This window comes from Neltuma alba, unplaced genomic scaffold (assembly GCF_004799145.2).
Source record: "Neltuma alba isolate B1F8T4 unplaced genomic scaffold, ASM479914v2 tig00012864_pilon, whole genome shotgun sequence".
Taxonomy (NCBI): Eukaryota; Viridiplantae; Streptophyta; class Magnoliopsida; order Fabales; family Fabaceae; genus Neltuma; species Neltuma alba.
This window is the reverse complement of record NW_021637245.1, coordinates 43,680-66,619: the sequence shown is the minus strand read 5'-3', so window position 1 is coordinate 66,619 and position 22,940 is coordinate 43,680. Positions and strand designations below refer to the sequence as shown.

Below are 22,940 nucleotides of genomic sequence, written 5' to 3'. Positions count from 1 at the left end.
TGCCTCGATTTGTGAAAAAGTACTTATTGAGCTTCCCAAACACCCCCTTAGTTAGACTTTATATATTAAATTAGTCATTTATAATAAATATGTATATTCAATTTTTTAAACAATATTTTTCAATCATGTGCGGAATCACCCTCAATGAGAATCATTTAAAATCAATATGAATATTTTTTTAAAAAAATATGTAATTTTAAAAAATAAAATGTATTAAAATCTCATTTATGGGCAAACTTAACTCTTAAATAGTTCACATCCTACTCAACATGTTCTCCTAGCAAGCCCATGAGTGGCTTTGTTTGGTTGATGACAAGAGAACATCTTCTTTAATTTAAGGTAAGTTCATGCTATTTTATATAGTTCTATCTTTCATTAAATCGTAAAAAATATCTGCAAGTAGTTTCCTTCTAAGTTATCAGCCGTTACGATATTCTATCACCCCACTCACGCATTGACAGGAAAAGCTCTAATGGCGTATAGTGGGTTTGGGAGGATGGATCCTTCCCATGCTACTTTCCGCAGGAATTTAATTTGTCAATTATGTCTCTGTTGATTTTCTTATTATGAAACAGGAAAAGGGGCATCACGATTGGACGTGCCACTGAGAAAAATTGGGACATCCAGTGGGGCCCTGGCGGATGAAACAGGTCCATGCCTCTATAATTTCTGTTTTTTTTTTTTTTTGATTCCGCTGAGGAAAATTTTTGACATGGAAACAACCGCCCCAAAAATGAACACGGAAGCCCTACAAACACAAAGCCATCATAAGATTTTTTTTTCTCCTGGGGCAATAACTAAAAGACAACCACAATAATAGTAATAATTTCACCATTTTCAGGAACCACGGAAATGATCAAACACCGGCCACCCCTGATCCAACAAACCCCCTAATAATTTAGATTTCCAAGCAATACCAAGAGATTCCGCTGTTGTTGGAATTTGGAACCCAACATTGTTTCATAAAATAAAATTGGTGGCACGGATTGTTCCTGCGACCCCCCCTGTTTTACCAATATCATATTACCCTAACAAAAAGGAAAGGAAAAAATACACCTAAAATTGCTTTGGAACAATTGTTCAATTATGACTGCATATAATAGTTTAGGATAACCCGATTCGATGCTGTAATTTAATATTCATGATTATAATATAATCTAACAGCACAAAGAGGGTCGTCAATGCTTTGATAAGGCGAGCCAGTATCCCAGAACCAGAACGAAGGAGGGACCTACATGCAAATATATTTAAATAGAAAGGAGAGACAGAGAAAGGGCATGAAAATTTGTCATAATTACAAAGACTTGCCCTCTCCCATACGCGATTCCGTTACGTCACGATACTACCGAAGAGGGCAATGGGATAACAAACATGTCATACATCTGGCCGCGACCGCGATGGGGACGAGACGAGAATTTGAAATTGCAGAGGAGGCAGGGAAGGGTATATTCGTCATGCGGTATATTTAAAGCTGAGCTGGCTCTTCTTCTTCTGCAACTTTTACTCCCGTTTTTTTATATACTGTTTACTAAGTCCGGCTTCCCTAGGCAAGGCCGACTAGTTAACTCCCACACCCTCACTCCTACCTCCTTCTCTATTCTCTCTCCTCATTTTTTTTTTGGGTTTTAATTTTTGTATCTTTTCCCTTTCCCTTAAAAATTAAAACCCGCATCCTCTTTCCGTCACTCTATCCGCTTCCTTCCTGTGCCTGGGTCGCTCTGTAGGATTCCCACCCATTTTCCCCAAACGCCAGAGCACCAAAAGAGAAGGGAAAGGGAAAGTGAGACCGAGGAAGAAAGTTCTAGAGAGAGAAATCGACGGATGTGCTCGCCTTCCCCCCGCGACACGCTGACAGCCATCAGGGGAGAGACAGCCAATACTCTGCAATTTCACTGACTGTGATTGCCGGAAATGCATTGATTTGGGTGACTCATTCGTCAACACAAAATGCTTGCAGCACTCGTGGGCGATGAGCCCACTGACGTTCTTTCCAGCTCCAAGAAGGATAAATCAGAGGCTGATAAGATGGACAAGGAGGGCCATAAGCCTTCCCCGCCTGTTATTGTGGTTGCCCGGAGTCGCTCCCAGGGAGGTACCCGAAGAGTCACCCCTACCGGTCTGTCCATCGCCTCTGACTGCTTGACTTCCCCGGTAGAGAAGCATTTACCTAACGGGGATTTTTACATGGGCAGCTTCTCCGGGAATGTTCCTCACGGATCGGGGAAATACTTGTGGACCGACGGCTGCATGTACGAGGGGGAGTGGAAGAAAGGCAAAGCTGCCGGGAAAGGCAAATTTTCTTGGCCTTCCGGAGCAACATATGAGGGCGAATTTAAAGCGGGTCGGATGGAAGGTTTCGGTACTTTTACTGGATCCGATGGCGACACATACCGCGGCACCTGGAGTGCTGATCGGAAACACGGGTATGGGCAGAAACGCTACGCCAACGGCGATTTCTATGAAGGGTCGTGGAAACGGAACCTTCAGGATGGCCAGGGCCGGTACGTATGGATGAATGGGAATGAGTATGTAGGGGAGTGGAAGAACGGTGTAATCTCTGGAAGAGGCGTGCTTATTTGGGCGAATGGGAATCGGTATGAAGGGCAATGGGAGAACGGCGTTCCCAAAGGAGAAGGGATTTTCACTTGGCCTGATGGAAGCTGCTATATAGGCAACTGGAACAAGGATATGGAAATAAAGCAGTTGAATGGCACTTTCTACCCTGGTTATGGAAAAGAGAACTATCTTATGAGCAATGGGCCGTTAACGGGTGATAATTTGACAATAACGATGAGGAAGAGGTCGTCCGTGGATAGTGCTAGAAGGAGCATCACTGAGAAGAATTTTCCGAGAATTTGCATATGGGAATCAGATGGAGAAGCGGGTGATATAACATGTGATATCATTGATAATGTGGAAGCATCCATGTTTTATAGGGATGGAAAGGGGTTAGAACGAGATGATATAAAGCAGTTTCGGCGGAACTCGTGGTGTTTCCCCGGGGAGGTGAAAAGACCAGGGCAAACCATTTTCAAGGGGCACAAGAATTATGATTTAATGCTTAATCTGCAGTTGGGCATAAGGTATAGCGTTGTAGGGGAGTGTATATCTTTCTATCTGAAAACATATAAATTGCCTGCGGTTTTTTGTTCGGCTTTTTCGGGGCCTTATTGTTGTTTCAAGTCTTTTGATCGGTGCGGACTTGCTGTTCTTTTGTGCAGACACTCCGTTGGGAAGGAAGCTTCAATATCGCGGGAGCTTAAACCAAGTGATTTTGATCCGAAGGAGAAGTTTTGGACCAGGTTTCCTCCGGAAGGATCCAAGATTACACCGCCTCATCAATCAGCGGAGTTCCGGTGGAAAGATTACTGCCCTATGGTTTTTAGGTACAGCTGGGTTTTTATGTATTACTGCAATTAACTGATTCTGTACATTTTGGTTGGCATGATAATATAATTGAGGATAAGTTGTGTTAATCTTCCATTTTGCATTGGATACTAGCACTGCAATGGTACAATTAATATCATAAGTGCGCTTGACTGGACACTCTTTTGGATTTCAGACAATTGAGGAAGCTGTTTCAGGTGGATCCTGCTGATTACATGTTAGCCATATGCGGGGATGATGCCCTTAGGGAGCTTTCTTCTCCGGGGAAGAGTGGAAGTGTCTTTTATTTGACTCAGGACGACAGATTCATGATAAAGACAGTGAAGAAATCAGAAGTCAAGGTTAGCTGCCTTTTTTGTGGATGTCTGATCAATTAAGTTGTAAGCTGTGAGATTCGAGAGCTCTTAGTACCGCATAATAGCATTATTTTGTATAACTTTCTTCAATCAAATAATATCCCATGGCATAAGGATATGGCTGCTCTCTATTTTAGGAGGCCTTATTTTTAATTCTCATGTATTAGGAAGTTCTACTTTAATCTGGACAGGCACAGGTTAGTTTGGCCTTGGGAGGAGGGAGGACTTCCAATACTAGTTTTGTAACCATTAATTTTTTGGTTAGAGAAGGAACCATTATTAAGACCTTATATAGAAAATCTGACCATATGGCAATATGCACAACTTGATTCACCTTTGGCTTTGATTAAATTTTAGGTGCTTATTCGGATGCTTCGAAGTTATTACCAGCATGTTTCTAAATATGAGAATTCACTTGTCACGAAGTTCTATGGGGTACACTGTGTCAAACCAATTGGAGGGCAAAAGGTATGGCTTGCTAGATATTTAATTCTGTTACAAGGGGTTGGTATAAGCTTCTTGGTACCTGATTCTTTTTTGTTCTTGGAGACCAGACGCGGTTCATTGTGATGGGGAATCTTTTCTGCTCAGAATATCCAATCCATAGACGATTTGATTTGAAAGGATCTTCTCATGGCCGAATGACAGATAAGCCTGAGGAGGAGATTGACGAGACCACAACCTTGAAGGACCTTGATCTCAATTTTGTCTTTCGTCTACAGCAAAGTTGGTACCAGGATTTCATCAAGTAAGTTTTGACATCAGTTGTGTTATCTTGAGTTTCCTGTGATGGTAATTTGCAGCTTTTTATAATCATTAGACTGTCTTAGGATGATATGATACTCTATGTCCAGGCAAATCGAGAGAGATTGTGAGTTCTTGGAGTCTGAGGGTATAATGGATTACAGTCTTCTGGTTGGCCTTCACTTTCGTGATGATAACAATTATGACAAAATGGGGCTGTCGCCATTTGTTTTACGCACAGGTATTGATTCATCTCTCTTTTTTCTGGCTCAGCTTCACGTTTCATTAGGAATTAGAAATTTTAAATAGCAAATGTCTTGCTGCTTGCAGGAAATCGGGATTCTTATCAGATTGAAAAGTTCATGCGAGGGTGTCGCTTTCTTGAAGCTGAACTTCAAGATAGGGATCGAGTTATATCTGGCCGGTATGTCAGAATGTGTTCCAGTTCCTTGATAGCTGTCCCACATGCCATCTGATGTACCTTCAGTTTGAAAGAATAGGGTTACTCTGATTTGTTTCTGTTTCCATAAAACACCTAACATGCCTCTATTTTGTTGCTCTATAGTGAAACAGTATTTCTCTTTTTCCTTTTTTGGGTTTGGGAGTAGAGAGGATAATTGTGGTTGAGTTTGAGCAGAACTGCATCTGAGTGCAAGTAGATAAATTCAAGACAATCTTTGGAGCAGAGCTGTAAACAGTGCATACCATACTTGGGTTCTGCTTTGTTACCAGTGTTAAAGATGCCTAATAATTTCCAATTGATTTTAAAACAGTCACGAGAATAATCAGAAATTGTTCCGAATAGTTTGGTAAGTCTCACTAGAATAAGAGGTTATAACTATCTCTTGGCTCAATAATGAAGGTTTCTCCCTTGATAATTTCTTTTGTTTCTCAATCTTTTATTTTATATACTAGCTTATGTACACTCAACTTCGAACATCTTTATAAGGGTAGTAAGGTTGAGAGCTTTAAAGATGTCCTGCTTTTCAGTAATAATTATATTATCAGAGCATAAAAGTTTATTGTTTTATTTGACTATATATGCTTTTAGTTTCTGTACGAGCATTTTTGCGCACCTGATGACGTCCTAAAAAGTATTATTGGTGTTTCAGGAAATCATTGATTAGGTTGGGAGCCAATATGCCAGCAAGAGCAGAGCGGATGGCTCGGAGGAGTGATTTTGATCAATACACCATGGGTGGTATCAGTCATCTGACCCCTTATCGATGCGGAGAGACATATGACGTGGTCCTGTACTTTGGGATTATTGACATTTTGCAGGATTATGATATCAGCAAGAAGTTGGAGCGAGCTTACAAATCTTTGCAAGTCGATGCCACTTCAATATCGGCAGTGGATCCAAAGCTGTATTCAAAGCGATTCCGTGATTTTGTGGGGAGAGTTTTCACGGAGGACATGTAGTGGCGAGTAATGATGAGATGGAATGTTTGTCATTCTGGTTGAATTCACCTGCTTGATTGCAACATCTTGGAAACAGCTTCGGCTTTGGAGACCCTGGGCAGAGGTGGGGACTTCCGCTACGACCATTTGGTTAACACGCCATTGTTTCTGCCTCCATGATATCATCAGGAAGCTTGCCAAGAATTAAGGTTGCTTGTGGCTGAATTTTGAAGATGCAGCCTTATGGTTTGCGCTGTTCGGGGTAGGAGTTTGTACATGGAGATTGGAGGGAAATTTGTTTTTTTTTTTTTTGGGGGGGGGGGAGTTTTAAGTACGGAGGTGGGTATTTATAAAAAATTTTGCGGTTACAAAATGGGATAGGATGACGTGAGATAGGTAGAGGGGGCGAAGCTTTATATGTCCCGGATATCCAAAATGCTTGGATGATTGAAAATAAAGAAATTGTACAGTTCGTATATATATAGATGATGAATGATGATAGCCGAGAGATTTTTTTCCTTGTTTGAGTTTTTATTCTGTTAACAATGGCTATTTAGGTTGTTTGTGGGTATAAGGAGGAGATATTGAGAGAGGAATAATGTGCTGGGCTTGTGGTTGGCGGGGGCAGCGGCAGGCAGGCATATGTTTTAGGGGTATGGAGGCGACACAACTTCAGATGTGATGGGAAGAAAGAGGGTGTGTGGGTGTGTGTTGGAAGGAAGGAACGCAAGAAATGGGGTGGTTCCATGTCTTTTGCAGTGAAGAGCATGAAAAGCAGAGAAAGAGCGAGAAAGATGCGGTTGACCCCATCTTCATTGATATTGTCATATTCATTATCATATTGGCATTTCTCTACTCTCTTTTTACTGTTAGGACCTGTCCTTGCGCCCTGCTTTCATGTTTGTTTGCGTGTAATAATGAGCTTCACCGACCTGCTGTAAGGTGTTTTTAACCAACAAAAGACGCACTCATCACTTATCACCTGGGAACGGCCCATTCATTCTCCACACTTTCTCACGTGCCCTGTCCTCCTTTCCTCTTCAAGAATCCTCCATTCTAAGGGTGGGAGACTTCGGGATTCGTGGACCGTGGTTCGAACTCCACAGCTCTTAGAAAGTCACTTGCAGAGCTTTGGTGAATTCCTCCAGGTTCTCCTCCAGAAATTTGATGTAAAGAAATGACCCAATCAATATGGATATTATGAAAAAAAATTATGCAAAGAGACATGGAAGAATGAGACGCTTTGCATTTGGCTATTTGGGAAGGGATAACTGGATAAGTTAGTTGCTAATTTAATAATAGCTGGAATTAATAAATTGAGATCGAGAAGGCTTTAGCTGTGAGTGGTGGGGACCATGCCTTGCTCGATTCCATGTTCCTCTTCCAGATTTGGGCATAATTGCATATGGGTTTCAAACGTGGCTTTCACGTCCAGGTCAATCAATTCCTGATTACCCATTTTATCAGCCATAAACTTATTTTCCAACTTTCGAATTCATTTCCCGCACAGGTGAATTTTTGTTTTGTTTGTTTCTCAGAACGGAAGGGTTGAGCATAATCCAATTTCAAGGCAAGAGCCATAAAATAAAAGGGTAACCGAAGAGGGCAAAAATGTAGCACAGCAAATATTGTCAAGAGTCAAGACTTTGAACGGTGTGCTAGTCACGAGCGTCAACGCTTTCTGCACGTGCATCTGAATCCAATGCTGATCGTACCCACTTGATTTAACAATTGCTAATTGCCCATCGCCCCTCGTTTAAAAATGATTCATCACATGCAATCTTACTGCTGTTTTATAAATACCCAGAAGGCAACAACCGTATAATATATTGACTTTCTACTTTCAATGTTCAGTGTCTTGTGCCCAACAACTGCCTAAAATTCGGCCATATTATATACATCGACGTGGCCACCCCAACGCTTTAACCCAGGATTTGTATCTGATTTCGTAATCATACCTTAGAAACCTAATTGCTTATTATTTAATGAAAGGCAAAAAAAAAAAGCTTGAGGTGCGATGATGAGACCCATCCAGAACTAGGATTTTAATAGCAGTGTAAGGATATCAGAGCCAACCAAGCAAGACTGCCAATTCAATTCAGCTTCACTGTATATGCTCGCATATATGAAATAGTAGTAGAATTAATGATATGAGAAGGTGGGTGGGTGTGTTTTTAAAAAATCCCAAGGATCTTTAAAAGGGAATCGTGTGACAATAGAGAGAGAAATGGGAAGTACGGAGAGTTTAAACGTGCTGAAGAGCTGGTGGTGTTCGATGATGTTTTGTCGGAACACCACGGTTAATAAATAGGGTCCGTACTGCGTGTCGTTGTTCATACAGACAGCGGAGACAGTCGCCGCCTCCGAGTCTGGCCTCTGAATCCTTATTCTCCCTTCCATAAGCTCATCTTTTGCTCTTTTGAGTTGCTCATACTAGACACCAGAGTGTAGTCTTTTTGTTGCAATCCATTCTCTTCACCATTAGGTGGGGCTTTTAGGTGGTCACACAAACTTATTTTGGCGCTTTGGAACTTGGATATCTATCAATTCTCTTCATTAAGCCAGGTGAATATATAATAATAATGAATACTCCTTCCCATCCTTAATATATAAAAGTTAATTGACTAATTTGAGTAGATTAAACAAACTAGTTAGGTTAGTTATTTGCTATAAATATGTATTATTTTTTTAAAAATATTCTTACTAATCAAGTGTATTGGCTAGAACTTCTATTATGACAAAAACTACTTTAAAAAAAAATAGATAAACATAAAAGACAAAATAAATTAGGATATTATATTTAGAATGAAAATAAAAGTCAAATGAGCTCTTATATTAAAGTAGTTGTGATATTATTTGTGATAGCTTCTCTCGGATTGTGTTCTTTTTCCCCCAAAAAAACCATACGTAAGAAACAAGCCAGAAGCATCTGGGATCACAAAGCACCAACATGAATCACGATTTAGAAAACCAACCATTTTTTTAAACAGCACTACATAACTTAGCATTTGTACTATATATGTCTGTCTGCCACTTGTTCTTAATCATAAACTGGCACGAGAGTGATCTGCTTTTTATTTTATGAGGGTCTTTGGTGGGGATTCATAGACCTCAGTCTTAATGATAGAAGCTCCTTATAAGAAGTTGAATGAGGAAAAAGCGGTTTGAGCCCACACCGCAATGTTGTTTTAATATGAAGAAAAAATAGTATGCTCATGTAATGGTGTCTACAAAAGATGAATCTCAATCCCAAGTTCCCAACATGAGGTTCCAGCAAAGGGATCCTCTTTGCCACATAATTATTTCATTCAAGCTCTGTTCGATTTTGATATTGATTGGAAACTAATGGAGAACCCTATCAACTCATAAACAAATGATTAAAAACACAAGCTTTAATCATGTTGTCCCAGGTTACCCCGAAGGCATCCTCTACAACTGCTTATAAAAATACCCCTTTACTGTACAATCAGGACCCATTGATCAATTCCTTTGCAACTTCCGACTTCATTAAGTAATAATGTTTGGCCAACAATGGCGACCAACATCCCTTGCTACACATTCCCCGAAAAAGATTGATAGTTATAACCCTTTTCCCTATATCGTTTTTTACTTCGGCCTTTGCCAAGCCTCCCAACGCCTTCCTCAAGACTGGCCTGGATCGCAATTATCTTCTATGAAGGGAGGATTAAAAAAAACAAGTTGAATATAGCGATAATATCAGACTTGGGGTAGGTGATGTCAGGGTGACTTGGGTAAGGGCCAATAATTTAGTTGCATCTTGAGATGAATCGGAGAATCAATATTTTCTGTCTTGAATTACCAGCAAAAGGATCCTTCGATGGTGGTGGCTACTGTTGACAAACAGTAGCAGACAAATGGGAATAAGGGTTAAAGCGATAGGGAATGTGCATTTCTCTGGTTTGGAATGTATGAAAGCTAAGGCAAGCGTGACAATATATTCCACATTCACGTCATGCCATTGTTGTTTTAGGTGGGGGTCTTCTTTCAAGATTTTCCATCATTTTCTTCTTAACCCACTACCATTTTTGTGGATGCCACGTACGGTCTCGACCAAAACCCCACACAATGTTCATTATTGACAAACTTCAAAGATGCTCCATGGACCAAAAACAGTAAAGAAGAGAAGTGGTGTGTGCAAATCTAGACACCCATCATCTTTAGACGTAGAGCCTGTTTGGAACAACTTATAAGTAGCTTCTCAATAGTGATTTACGAGATACGAGGTAAGTATAAGAAATGAGTTTTATCTCGACTTACGTGAAACGTATTTATAAGGGATTTCTTAAACCCTGCCAAATATGCCCGTAACCGACTGCTTTGTAGATCTACGTGCTTTTTCACGAATCCTGCCTTCATCAACCCTACTTCCTTGGCTGTCCAGGAAACGACTGTCTATTTTCTTTGTTCCAGAGATTAACTTTGACAGATCATGTGTGTTAACACCTGAAGTTCAGATTTGTTTGCATTAGTGTGATGATGCCTTTTTGGCTGTCCTTATCAAACCAGAAAGTTGTTTTGCGTGGGAATCAAATTGTAGGCCACTTGAATAGGAAAGCAAAATGGATATAATGGAAGGAGGGGTACACTAGACAAGGAATGTCACGAAGGTGGTTCGTGAGGACGAGGACAAAGAAGCCCCACGTTAGTAAACTCAGAGAGTCCCACTCAACGTATTTTAATCTGATAAATGGTTATCGTTATTAAATGAGCGAGGTTGCGTTGATTTTATGACAATAATTGAGAAATGCAGGCCTCGCGGTATGTTTGGTTATTGAACAGATAATGTTGGGTTCTTAATGTGTATACATGTTTGCGTCCAAGAGGAGACCGTGCTTGACTGGGACACGTGGTTGGAGGATGAGTCCTGCTTCCTGATAAAATGGATGGATGAGAAGAAAGCGAAAGCGCAGTTATAATCAAGAAGCAATTTGGTAGGCAACATCATGTCATGTCACGGCAAAGAGATTTTTGAGAATTGCCTGCTCCTTAATCCAACCTGTTTTGTGGTCCTCCACGCTGGTTCGTGACAAACCAGGGAGGATTTGAGAGCGAGTTGTGTGGGGCACTTTGTCACTTTGCTTGGTTATCACTAAGTTTAGATTTTCCTTCTTTTTTTTTTTTTTTTTTTAATGTCATGGAAGAGGATATAGAATACTAAACCTAGTATTTAATATATATAAGAGCTAGTTTAACATTTAATTTTATCCTAAATATAATACTCTAATTCATTTTGTCTCTCATATTTAATCTATTTTTTAAAATATTTCTTTTAGTGGTTATATATGTTAAAGGTTTTATCAAACAGGAGTTTCTAGTTAATACACATAATTAGCAATTGTATTTTAAGAAAAATAACACATATTTATTACAAATAACTGCCTAACTAATTTCTTTAATATACTCATATTAGTTGGCTAACTCTTATATTAAGAATTAGAGGAGGTAGTATATATAAGATTTAATAAACTTTAAATGATATATCTACCTTTCTTCTTTAATTAGTAAAGAGTGAAGAGAATCCAAAACTCGAGTAATTTGCCTATCTATTTGGAGAGAGTAACGAGAAATGGTTGGCCCAAACCAAGCAAGAGTTTGTTGAGGCCTATGGAAGGAGAACTCATTTTGGTGGGCTCAACGTCAGAGGCCTGGCCCAATTCACTGGTCAGGACTCTCTGAAGTGTGTTGATTTTTCTTTTTGGGCTTGGGCGTGTGCTGCTTGTTGACTGCTACATATAACCACATGTTGCGTCATCAAAGGTTTTTTTTTTTTTTTTTCAGGGGGGGCGGAGGGAGGGGGACCAACAGTGAGTTGGGTCTAACTAGTTTCCTACAACATGATGAATTAGGATTTGAATTCTTGTTAGAAGAAGTATTCACATTCAGTGCTTGATAATGTCTTAAATAAAATTTCCAATACGAGGATACCTGTGTCTAAAAAAAAAAGATTTGGGGGAAATTGAGATTATTAAAATAATCATTTAATTTTCAATCAGTAAAAAATATAATGATCAGTAATTAAAATAAAATTCCGGTAAAAAAAAATAACTGACATGCAATTGAAAAAATTTGATCTGTAGTGGCCCAAAATACATCAAGTCCATTTAATGTGACATGAATTTTATTATAAAGAATAAAAATAAAGGTAAATAAAATTCGAATCCAAAAATAAAAGTGAGTGACAACTGCACTGATTGGAAACACTGCTGGCACAAATTCAAAATATCGCTTGTGATGTTTGGATAAGGTTTTCGCCCGTAAAAACATAATATATGGCTCATATCCAATATGAGTTTTTGACATTCTTGGTAGGGAAAATAATCGGCCGTCAGCAGGACAAAATATAGGCAGTTGTGTTTATGATATCCTCAAAAACCGCCGAGATTGCTGGCCAAAAAAAAAAAAAAACCGCCGAGATCGTCTGTTTACCCATCCTACCATCTGTTGGGGATTGAATTCGAACACAAGTGAAACTTAATTACTTTTGGTTCCTTTTTAGACAGCTTTTCTTTAGAGGTTTACTTCTTCACTTCCAATCGCTTGTTCCATCATCTCAAAATTTGTTGAGAGTTCGACCCCAGAAACACAAAGATTTCTAGAATATAAAGCGTTCAATCTCAAGAAAGAGCAGGGAAGAGTGATAGGAGTGCAAGAATCCGGGAGTCACACAGCATAATCCGGAAAAGATGATCTTGTATTGAAGTTCGAGACCACAGTTCTTTACAAGCACAGTAATGCGTTTCTTAATAGACGGTATCCAAACTTATGGCTTCAATGTCGTTATTGCAGCTATAGTGAGCTACACCCAAACCCAGACAATGCTATACATGCTAAAAGGGGGAGTTTCTAAGTAATATTGGTCTTGCATTTAAAAAGCGCACCCACAAACACAAACACGTCCAGTTGTCAGAAGTCCTAGAATGTTTTCGCTCTAAATTCTGCACAGTGGAAATTTTAACAGATTCACGGGATATTCATTTTTAAAAAAAAATCATGGAATACATGATGACATATTTTAGTTATACCGTTGGCTTAGCACTCCAGATCGATTCTTACAAAAAACATACAAAACAATTCATCAATGTTACTCAAAAGGAATTGACGCAAATTACTTCTTCTTCTTTCCAGCAATGGCGACCCTCTTCCCCTTCAAGGTCCGGCAATTGTTCTTGGTGCGTTGTCCTCTACAGGGCAGCCCCTGAATGTGTCTGACCCCTCTGTAGCATTGGATCTCCTTCAATCTCCTTATATTAAGTGCATTGAACCTCCTCTGAAACACCCAAACAAATCCATTCTTCATTTTACAAATGCACCCATACAAAATAGAAACATGAGAGAGAGCAAGATAGGGAGGGAGGTACCAAATCGCCTTCAATCATGTACTTGGAGACTTCATCTCTGAGAGTGATGAGTTCCTCATCAGACAAGTCCTTTGTGATTTTATTGTCCATGTTTAAGTCGCACAGGATTTTCCGAGCCCTGCTGCGTCCAACCCCATGTATATACTGGAGTGAGAACTCAATTCGCTTGCTGTTTGGAATCTCCACACCTCCAACACGAACACATTGGATGCTTAGGCCTTGAACCTGCATCAACACATTAGACAGGGTACGCCACAGTGAACACTTCAAATATTATCATGACACTTTCGTTCGTACTGTCGTTCGTTCTGCTCATGACACGTTTTTAAAGCTTAACACTCAATTCAGTTTCAAAAGATATCGCCAATAATGAAAACGAAGTTATGAATTTATAATATTCGGTTTGTGATGCCCAAGAGCTTAATGATCTCAACTCGAGAGTTTTCATTTTATAAGTGTAGGTAAGTGACAGAAATTACAGAGACCAAAACGAAATGTAGCCGCGGAAAATCTCAAAATAAGAGGTAATCACCGAAACCCTACTGATCCCTTGAAAAACTCTAAGATTCTAATGATTGGCTTACTCATTTCCCATCATCCTCTATTGCACAATTTTCATGGTCACGGGGGATAACAATCGCAGAAATCCAGTATGGGAATTCGAAAATTCAAGATTTCCAGCGGTAACAAAGTAATTGCTGAGCAGGCGAATAAGCATAAACGGACTGGTACCAGGATATTCATGCAATAACGCGACCCACACATTACGACTTCACAAAAGGGAACACAGATAAGAGGAAAACTGACCCATCGGCGCTGAAATTGTTACCTTGGGAGGGTTCGACAGTCGGAAAGAGACGCTTTTTGAAAGTGAACTTGAAGCGCAAGTATCGCAGATAACAGACAGAGAAGGTGCCACAGGCATTGCTAGCGTTTGCGCCATTTTCCCACTGTTGTCCACCTGATGGGCAAGCCGAGAAGAAAAGGGTCGTCCAGAAGGCAAGAAGCTTATCCTCAGCTCTTTTTTTTTTTTTTTCCAAGGATTCCACTAAGGGCCGAGACATTTCAATGAAATGATTTAATCCGAAAGCCCAATAGTCTGAAACTGGGCCAGAACCAGACACCCTCGTTTAGCATGGGCTCAAGATGGGTCCCCCACCACCCCTCCACCCCAACCTCTTTTTTTAATGTGCGGTTATGCATTTTGTTATGAGTTATGACCAGGGGGTGCTAACCTTTGTCTATTTTAATCAAATTTTCTATGTTTGCTTGGAGGAATGGTTAAAAAAGGATATATAAGATCGAAGACATTTTTGAGAATGATAGTATCAATTTTTCATGTAAAATGCTTTCAAAACTTTTGGTTAATTTTACTTGTTTCATATCAGAAACGACAAATTTAATTTGTTAATATCCCAAAAAAATAAATTTATTTAATGTTAAAAATAGTTAGAAAAATTCTATAATTTAAACATATTTAAAAACGAGGGAGCACCCTACCAAAAATAAATGTTATCTGTCTTTATGCTGATCATGCCTTGTTACATGAACGCATTACACCGAGAAAAAGGTCAGAGAAAACCTTTTTTTTTTTTGGTGAGACAGAGAAAACAGCTTTTTTTTTAATTATTATTTGTTGCATCCATTCAGAATTATGGATACTCGGAATTTACCTTCTTTTTTTCCAAAAGAAAGAAAGAAAAACTCATCTCCAAACCTTGTTTTATTAAAGAAACCGAGTTTGCCGAAAACGAAAGAGCCCAAGATAGGGAGTATGGATTTGGCGAAGAAACGCCGCAGATTAACGCAATTGAGGAGAGGCAAGAAGGGATCAGAATTCAGATCCCGAATTCATTTATGAACTGACCTGCTTTTCCCATTTTTGAAGAGACACGAGAATGGACAGGATCAGGTTACAAGTTCATTTATTACTTGACCTGCTTTTTCCTAATTACACAGAACTCCGTCATTTTCCATGCAGCTGCTTCTGGGCAGCAAGTTGATGCCTTTCTGGAGATTGGATGCCTACCCGGTCTCGTTTTCGAATGGGTTGGATCAGATGTAATGAGCTCCAAAAATTTACCCGCATGATTAAACAATGCTGACACGTGTTTGATGGAAATTCCTGATCCAAATGCACCATTTCAAAAAGATAGAGGGAGGTTACGGAGCTACTGGCTAATAGAAATAGAAAATATAATATGAGCAAGTTGCATAAGAGTGCCAGAGTGAGAGAAGCCTTGCTCGGTAGGGCCGGCAAGCAATGGTTAGTCGCTACGAAGCAGCGATTTAGAAAGAGAATTACGAGGCGCTAATAGGGAGTTTGATAGATTTGAGTTTGTACTCATTTAAAATACGGTGATGCTTGCGTTATGGTCTATACAGACTCTTCATAACATTTAAAATATACAAGAAATGTATGCAAAGAATCATCCATAAGAGTCCGACACTTCACATTCAGTCAATGGTCCGAACAAATTTTATATTGCCCGCCGCCCTCTTTTATTTTTCACTTGCTCCCGCCACCTGACGTCACCGCCTTAAAACCCCCCAGCCACAATAGTCGATTACAATATAATTGGCCATGCGACCACCAAATACCCGCAATTCAACATTGCGCGCTTTTCTTTATTTATCGCGTAGCCGCCTAATAGACACACAACAAATCAGCAATATTTTCAAATATAAGAATAGTAAACAACTAAACAAGATCCCTCACAGGAGGTGCCTGGGAAGTCTTAGAAGCACTTTAAAAAAAATATTTTTATAAATAAAACTCTTTTTATGTATTTATGTCGAAATTTATAAAATTATTTTTAAAACCGTGGTTTCATTTTAATTCAAACACCCTCATAATTTAGAACCGTGCTGTTTTTTTGCAGAAATGAATGATGAAGTTAAATATGCCTGCCATGTAAATGGTATTTGACTATTTCTCCCTCACCGCACGCGGGGTTTGGAGCTGATCCTTCCTTCCCAACTTGTCTGAATTTCATATTCTCTTCATCCATTAGTATGACTTGCCATAGCTCGCACGTAATTAATTAGTTGCGTTGCAGATATCAGTCAAATTTCATGGACAAAATCAGGAGAGACCCGTTCCTGTTAAGAAAAATTGTACTCTTCATTATCAATACACGTGAAATAACCTCTTGGTGGCCCAACTTGTTTTACCTTGTCGAATCAATCAATTTTAAGTCTGAAATCTTTCAATTTAATTTATTTTAATTTTTTTGGCTTTTGTGTCATTTCATTTTTTAAGAAATTAATTAGAGCAAACATACAAGTACATTTGGTTCAATCTTGGCCACAGCTGTGTATCACAATAAAACTTTTTAACCTGTAAATATGACCCAAAAAAAGGGAACAAACAATAGAATGAATTGCCTGGAGGATATCCATATGGACAAAAAATGATAGTATGCTTGCACTGGTATGAATATGTACAAATAACAGGGTCTCCAATTCTTACAGTAATTGCTATTTGCTACGAGGGCTAAACTACGTATTCTTTCGACAGTTAAAAGGAGGGGCCAACATTTCACAGTTTGATGCGGATCCTTTACCTTGGCACAATGGACAAACCATATAGTTATTAGATCACATTCGGACAAGCATAATTCTCAAATAGGACGCTAAAGCCCCAGTCGGACTTGGTTTTCTAAAATCCCCAGATCAATCCTTACCCAATTGATTGAGCTAAAATCAAGCACACAAATGGGTATTAAATATGCAATTTGTCATTTGAGAATGAGGAATCAGTAAACAGACATTGGAAAGCCATGACAATGGTTTTTCAATAAATGCATTTGTCAAACAAGCTAAAAAGGAGACATACTGAGCAGCCAAAAAGGAGATCTCTACTAACAATCTTCACCTTAATGTGTTTCGTAGTTGAAGTTAACCAATTAATTCCTCCTTCCAGGAATATAAGGGGATACAGAGCCAGAGCCAGACGAAGAGGAAAGTTGCCTTTGGACAAATGGATGGTTTAGCAACTCAGTAGCAGTGGGACGCTCATCTGGATTGACTTGCAGACACTGCAGTATAAAATCCCTTGCATCTTTCGAAAGAGAATCAGGAACAGGCGGGCGCTCACCTTTTCCAATTCTAAACAATGCTTGCATCTGTTGTCAGAAGAGATTCATCAATGCTCAAAGATAATAGTATCCCAATCTTAAGGTCGATTATACTAATTACAAAGTATTAGTCATATAGCTGGAACAATGAAGCCATTTTTCTATCAAACGAAGAAACTGGACGGATAAGATAGCAATCCCAATCAGTTAATTCACAAATTAAACAATAAGAGGAAAATTGACCATTGGTTTGGAATGCTAAAAAGCCTGAACAGCATGAAACCTATCACACTGCAATTGTAAAATCTAATAAACGTAAACAGAAACTGGTGAGCCTCTGAGACTAAAAACAGGAAACAAGAGGCTGGAACAAAGTCAGCATATTCAAGCTTAATAATTAAAAGCTGTCTTCTCGTCAAATCAGAAAATAAAATGTCCTAAAAGAGAGATTTGTCGCAATTTAAGGTAAAGCAAGAAGTTTTTTTCCAAGAGCAGCAATTTTTGGAACTAATATGTAACCGCACTTTGTCAGTATCATTATTTATATTCATGAAACATTACATTGATATATTCTCAAGACTAATAAATGAAACACAAGCGCAGGAAACAATGTGAAAACGCAAAAAGATAGAGGCCAATCAAGAAAATGAACCTTCAAGTTACGCAAACGTTTCCACACTACATGTGATCTGAATGCTTTTCCATAATTTCATAGAAGATTTTCTAATCCTAAAGCTTAATGCTCATACTTCCAAAAAGAAGAGAGAAAAGGGGCAAAAAAAAAGAGGCTTAATGAGAACAACGTCCAAGAGTTTTAAAGTTACAAATTCACCAAAATTTTATGAAATTGACCTGTTGTTCGAAAAAATTCTTCAAAAGAGAACAACATTATGACCTACCTCAGGCGCCATCCAAAATGCTGTCCCCTTGCATGATTTAATATCGTTGAATTTGGTTGCCTGAGGAAAAAACCACATAAGGAAATTTCTGAAATTAGAATAGAAATGTAACTGAGGAGAATTCAGAAATCTAATACTGAAATGAATGTAATAGAAACAAAAGATAGAGTAGAAAGAGAATATTCTAAGGAAAGGAAATAACCTTTGCTAATCCAAAATCCGCTAGCTTGACAGATCCGCTTGCATCCACCAATATATTTGTACATTTAATATCCCTTAAATTGAGGAAGAAAATAGTAGATCAGTTTTACAGAGATTGCTTCATGATTGTACACCATTGATCCAGAAACATGAGCTTGATGTTCAAAAAAAGATAGAGTAGAAAGAGAATATTCTAAGGAAAGGAAAACCTTTGCTAATCCAAAATCCGCTAGCTTGACAGATCCGCTTGCATCCACCAATATATTTGTACATTTAATATCCCTTAAATTGAGGAAAAAATAGTATATCAGTTTTACAGAGATTGCTTCATGATTGTACACCATTGATCCAGAAACATGAGCTTGATGTTCAAAATCCAGGAGCTTGGCTTAAAGAGAAAACTCTATGGCATGTAGAATAAACCAAATTCTAACTCTCTTGCATCTCATATGTTTACGCACATTAGAATTACACAGTATATCAGCAGCAATAGTTCTTGAAACTCTACAATTTAAGGTTAAACGTGTTGTTGCAAGACTTGTCTGTGTGTGTTTTTCCTAATCTGCAATTTCTTTGGAACTAAAAAGGAACGGTGACAACATTAAGTGGATAAGATATCGTCTTCCCCTTAGATTACTTGTGCACTTTCCGCTTCCCTACCCTATTGCCTTCTTTGAATACATGGAGAAGTTCATGGTCCTCCAATATAGAAAATATATCTGAAGCAATGACAATGAAAGAATACTTTGCCAAAAACAACACTGAAATTTCAAAGATACTCAGATTGCTATTAAAAAAGCAGGCAAAAGTGAAATGTTTCCTTGAGGCAAGAATCATGAAAATATCAGAGTTCATCTCCTCCCTCCTCACCCCACTCCAGAAAGCCTCATTAAGACCGGCCATGCATAAAGACTTAAGTTGGATGAGGAATTTGTCTAGAAACTAGAAAAGGAACCCAGGCAATATCTCTAAAGACCAAGGCTATCACAGAAGCAGGAATGCGTATCAAACAATTTACAAATGAAAGCAAGGAAACAATATTGAATTACCTGTGCATCACATTTTGATCGTGAAGATACTTCAAACCATGCAGAATCTGCCTTGTGTAGGCAGACACTTGAGAGTCTCGAAGGTTGTACTTCCTGTAGAGGCTTGCAAGGGAACCTTTAGTAACAAGCTCAAGAAAGATGTACAGCTTTGATTCATCCTGCAACAAAAAATAAGCAGAATATATAAAATTAATCATCAGACGGTCTTTATAGGATGAAACACAGCAGATCATGAAACTCGAAGATAGGATTCACAGTACAGCGATTTAACACGTTTTCAGTTAGCTTGTCCACAAAATAACAATTTCACATTGGAAATTAGTTGTGAACTCGCCATCCTGGTAATTGATATTGCATGTAGAAGGCGTGTCAACTATGTCAAATTCTAAACCAAGCATGCTTCAAATTTCTTTGAATACAGGAAAACTAATCCTCACAGCAATCCTTGGCGCTAGGAAGAAGGCCTAAGATATCACAACAATGATTCCTTACAAGCAGTTACAATTTTTTTACATTCCTGGAATTTAATGAGTTCTCTTGAGCTTTATAGATCCATTTTCATGCAACCATTAGAAAACATTTCATAAAATATCACAGTATTCATAGAATTTCATTCATTACTCCCCTGCCTACTATGACATCCAATCAATAAAATATGTCAAGCACATAACAACAATAGTTCTCCCTGAGAGTGCGTGTTGTCTGGCACGACTAATCCTTACTCTTTAAGCACTGCTAAACCAAACATTTTAGTCAATAGATTAACATGCATAAAAACATATTGCAGTAAATTAATATGCAAGAAATAAATCTCAAATAAAAAAGCATACAAGGAAAAGAAAAGAAAAGTTAAGAAAGTACCATTTCTGTGCCATAGTATTGAACAATGTTCTCGTGTTCAAAATGACTCAAAAGATCAATCTCCTGAGAAAGAGAGAGAAAACACAACGAGAGGAAAGACGTGTTACAGGACAAGCATCAATGATGGAATGCGTAGAGTTAGTCTCCTCTCAAGTGGATTATGAGACATTGCAGCAGATAGATTAGTTAAAGATCAATAGAAAGAGCTTTGGCCAAAGTAGGGCTAACTCAGCTAATAAGGATGAGGTAGGATCTAAAATTCAAACCCTCCAAATATCTTTTAACAAAAGAATGCAACAACAACAACAGAAAGAGAGAGGCTGTTTCACCTGCTCCAGTTGATAGACACTTTGCTGCCCCTGACTCCCTTGATCGAGCAGTGAGACTTCTTTCACAGCAAAAAAGAATCCATCTCTGCCGTGATGATCAAAAGATATGAATAACAGGTGAGAAGTTGGCAGTCATGAAGCATAAAATCAATGACTAAAGTACAGGTGTAAGCATCAAATTCCACAAAAATTTCATCAAAAGCTTCACTCTTGCTTTGAACGTAAATAAATTCAAACAATGCAAATTGAACAAAGACTTTTGAAAGTTTGACCCCGCCATAAGCATCTCAAAAAATACCAAAAAAAAGAAAAAGCCAAATACAAAATTGTCCAAAGACCCAAGTTTTGTTTCTGGGAAAAGTCACCAACTGGCAACATTACATAGCAGTTACATGACGCATGCATTAGCCAGTTATAGCTCCCTAAACTTGTTATATATTTCCAAAAAGTTAAAATCTACCATAACTGCAAAGATTTACTAATAAGGCTTCGCAAGTGCAATCACTTAGAAGCATTTTGGAAACTAGTTTAATGAATGATAGTGAAGTTTAACAGAGAGACAATTTACATGTTGCACAGAAGGGGGCATCCACAAAGTGAAGAGTTATTAAAGGCTTAAAGATTCTTCGTAGCACCTATACTCTCAACAACACTTGTTACATTAAAATCTAAACACCATAGCCTGCCAAATTTCATCTCCAAAGCTGCAGTTTCCTTCAAACACCTTCTCAGCCATAAACTCCTAAACGAGAAAAGGCACCAACCCCTCCCTCAACCGACACTAGTCCCATACTGCCGTGACCGTCATCCAGAAGCCCAAAAAAAACAAATGCTTTAAATCATAAGCCTTAAACCTTTCTATATCGAAGATATGGCAGCAGAGAACTACAACAAAAATACAAGTGTCAAAACATTCAACAACTATGAACTGAAAAGCAAGAAGGCTTGGCAATGGTATTGCGCTAGTAAAATGGGGAAAGGAAAATTTCAACGGTACTCGAAAACTTACCCAGAAATTCCTTCGTAGACTGACCCAAATGAACCACGTCCCAAAAGCTCGCCCTTTTGCCAATTCACAATAATTCGTCTAAATCTTACATTAGGAGATATATTGGTGGACCTAGGACCCGTGGAGGGGCTAGAAGAATCGTCTTCGTTTGACGTAGTAAACGAACCCGATCCCAAAAACTCAGCATCAGCATCCGCAAGCCTTGATGCATTATCCTCTTCTAACTTTGGAGTAAACCCATCCGCCTCACGTACTCCTGCTTCTTCTTGTTTCTGCTCATCTTCTCTCTCCGTTTCCCTTCGTCGTTCTGGGTCATGATCAGAACAGTTCGGCTCCTCATACTTTTCCAATGACTGTCTTTCAGCTTGAGGAGCAAAATCTCTCAGAATATCCCAGGTGGAACACATGTTATCAATAACTGGGATCCTCATCCCCGGCGGTGGCTTAATCATCGGCGGACGGAGACCCTTGATAGCCCCTCTCCCACTTGTCTCAGCAGGCTCGTCTTTAGCTGATTCACTCACATCTCCAATTGTAACCCGTTCTTCACATTTATCACACCTGATTCACGCACTAACTGATTCGACTGGTTATCTCTCAGCTCCTCCTCCTTGTCCTGACTTTCCAAATCGTTCAACTGCAACCTCGGAAGAATATCCGAAGACGACCTGACCTTCATAGCCTCCCACGCCGCCGCCGGAATAGCGAAGTCTTCTGGTCCGGATAGCCCCAAATTCCTGCATATTATATCAAACTCGCCCTCGACTCCCTCAATTCTGAAGCTGGTTCGGTCATAAAACTCCATTGATCGAGTATATAGAGAGCCAGAGGAGTCGTCCAGCGACGATGAAGATGATGCAACATCATACTCAAAGTATTTAGCAGCATTACGGCGCTCGAGCTTCGGTTTTCTTCGGACATTCTTCTGGTCCATGCCCTTAGTTTGCCTGCTGTGACCTAAAAATCGAGGTAGATGATGCATAGAGCACTAGATCCATCTAAAACTACATTCAAGCGTTTATCAGAATTCGCAGTCACAATTCAGAAGGTGCCTGATAGCTATTGTATTGAAACCTGTGCTTTCTTCTAGTGAGATATTTAAAGAAACCAGAAACAGCGTCTGTTTCACTGTTGAGGATTGACGATGTGGCGGGGGCGCCAGGGGGGTAAACCGAGCTGACCAGGGCCTGGGATCACTCGAAATAATTGAAAAGATAAAAGCGCAGTGAAGACTGGACAAAGCTGG

The 22,940-nt window shown here is 39.1% G+C and overlaps 3 protein-coding genes across 3 annotated transcripts; 1 reads left to right on the top strand and 2 right to left on the bottom strand.

Annotated features, from left to right (window-relative positions):
- Positions 1 to 1,633: 1,633 nt before the first annotated feature.
- LOC114731938 (phosphatidylinositol 4-phosphate 5-kinase 1) lies at positions 1,634 to 6,415 on the top strand. The gene is made up of 8 exons (XM_028919194.1): positions 1,634 to 3,083; positions 3,222 to 3,386; positions 3,563 to 3,728; positions 4,101 to 4,211; positions 4,298 to 4,491; positions 4,598 to 4,728; positions 4,818 to 4,911; positions 5,600 to 6,415. The coding sequence occupies exons 1-8, from the start codon at positions 1,948 to 1,950 to the stop codon at positions 5,907 to 5,909; spliced, it is 2,307 nt and encodes a 768-aa protein (XP_028775027.1). The 5' UTR covers positions 1,634 to 1,947; the 3' UTR covers positions 5,910 to 6,415.
- Positions 6,416 to 12,792: 6,377 nt separating this feature from the next.
- Positions 12,793 to 14,300, bottom strand: LOC114731922 (30S ribosomal protein S13, chloroplastic). The gene is made up of 3 exons (XM_028919178.1): positions 14,097 to 14,300; positions 13,268 to 13,492; positions 12,793 to 13,176 (listed from the first exon to the last, which is right to left on the bottom strand). Exons 1-3 carry the CDS (start codon positions 14,208 to 14,210, stop codon positions 13,015 to 13,017), a joined length of 501 nt encoding a protein of 166 aa, XP_028775011.1. The 5' UTR covers positions 14,211 to 14,300; the 3' UTR covers positions 12,793 to 13,014.
- Positions 14,301 to 17,003: 2,703 nt separating this feature from the next.
- Positions 17,004 to 22,847, bottom strand: LOC114731920 (mitogen-activated protein kinase kinase kinase 1-like). Its single transcript, XM_028919177.1, is given in 8 exon segments — positions 17,004 to 17,394; positions 18,246 to 18,305; positions 18,656 to 18,728; positions 19,496 to 19,653; positions 20,357 to 20,419; positions 20,686 to 20,770; positions 21,695 to 22,257; positions 22,260 to 22,847. Coding segments are annotated over 8 exon segments (1,638 nt in total). The 5' UTR covers positions 22,677 to 22,847; the 3' UTR covers positions 17,004 to 17,175.
- Between the last annotated feature and the right edge of the window lie 93 nt (positions 22,848 to 22,940).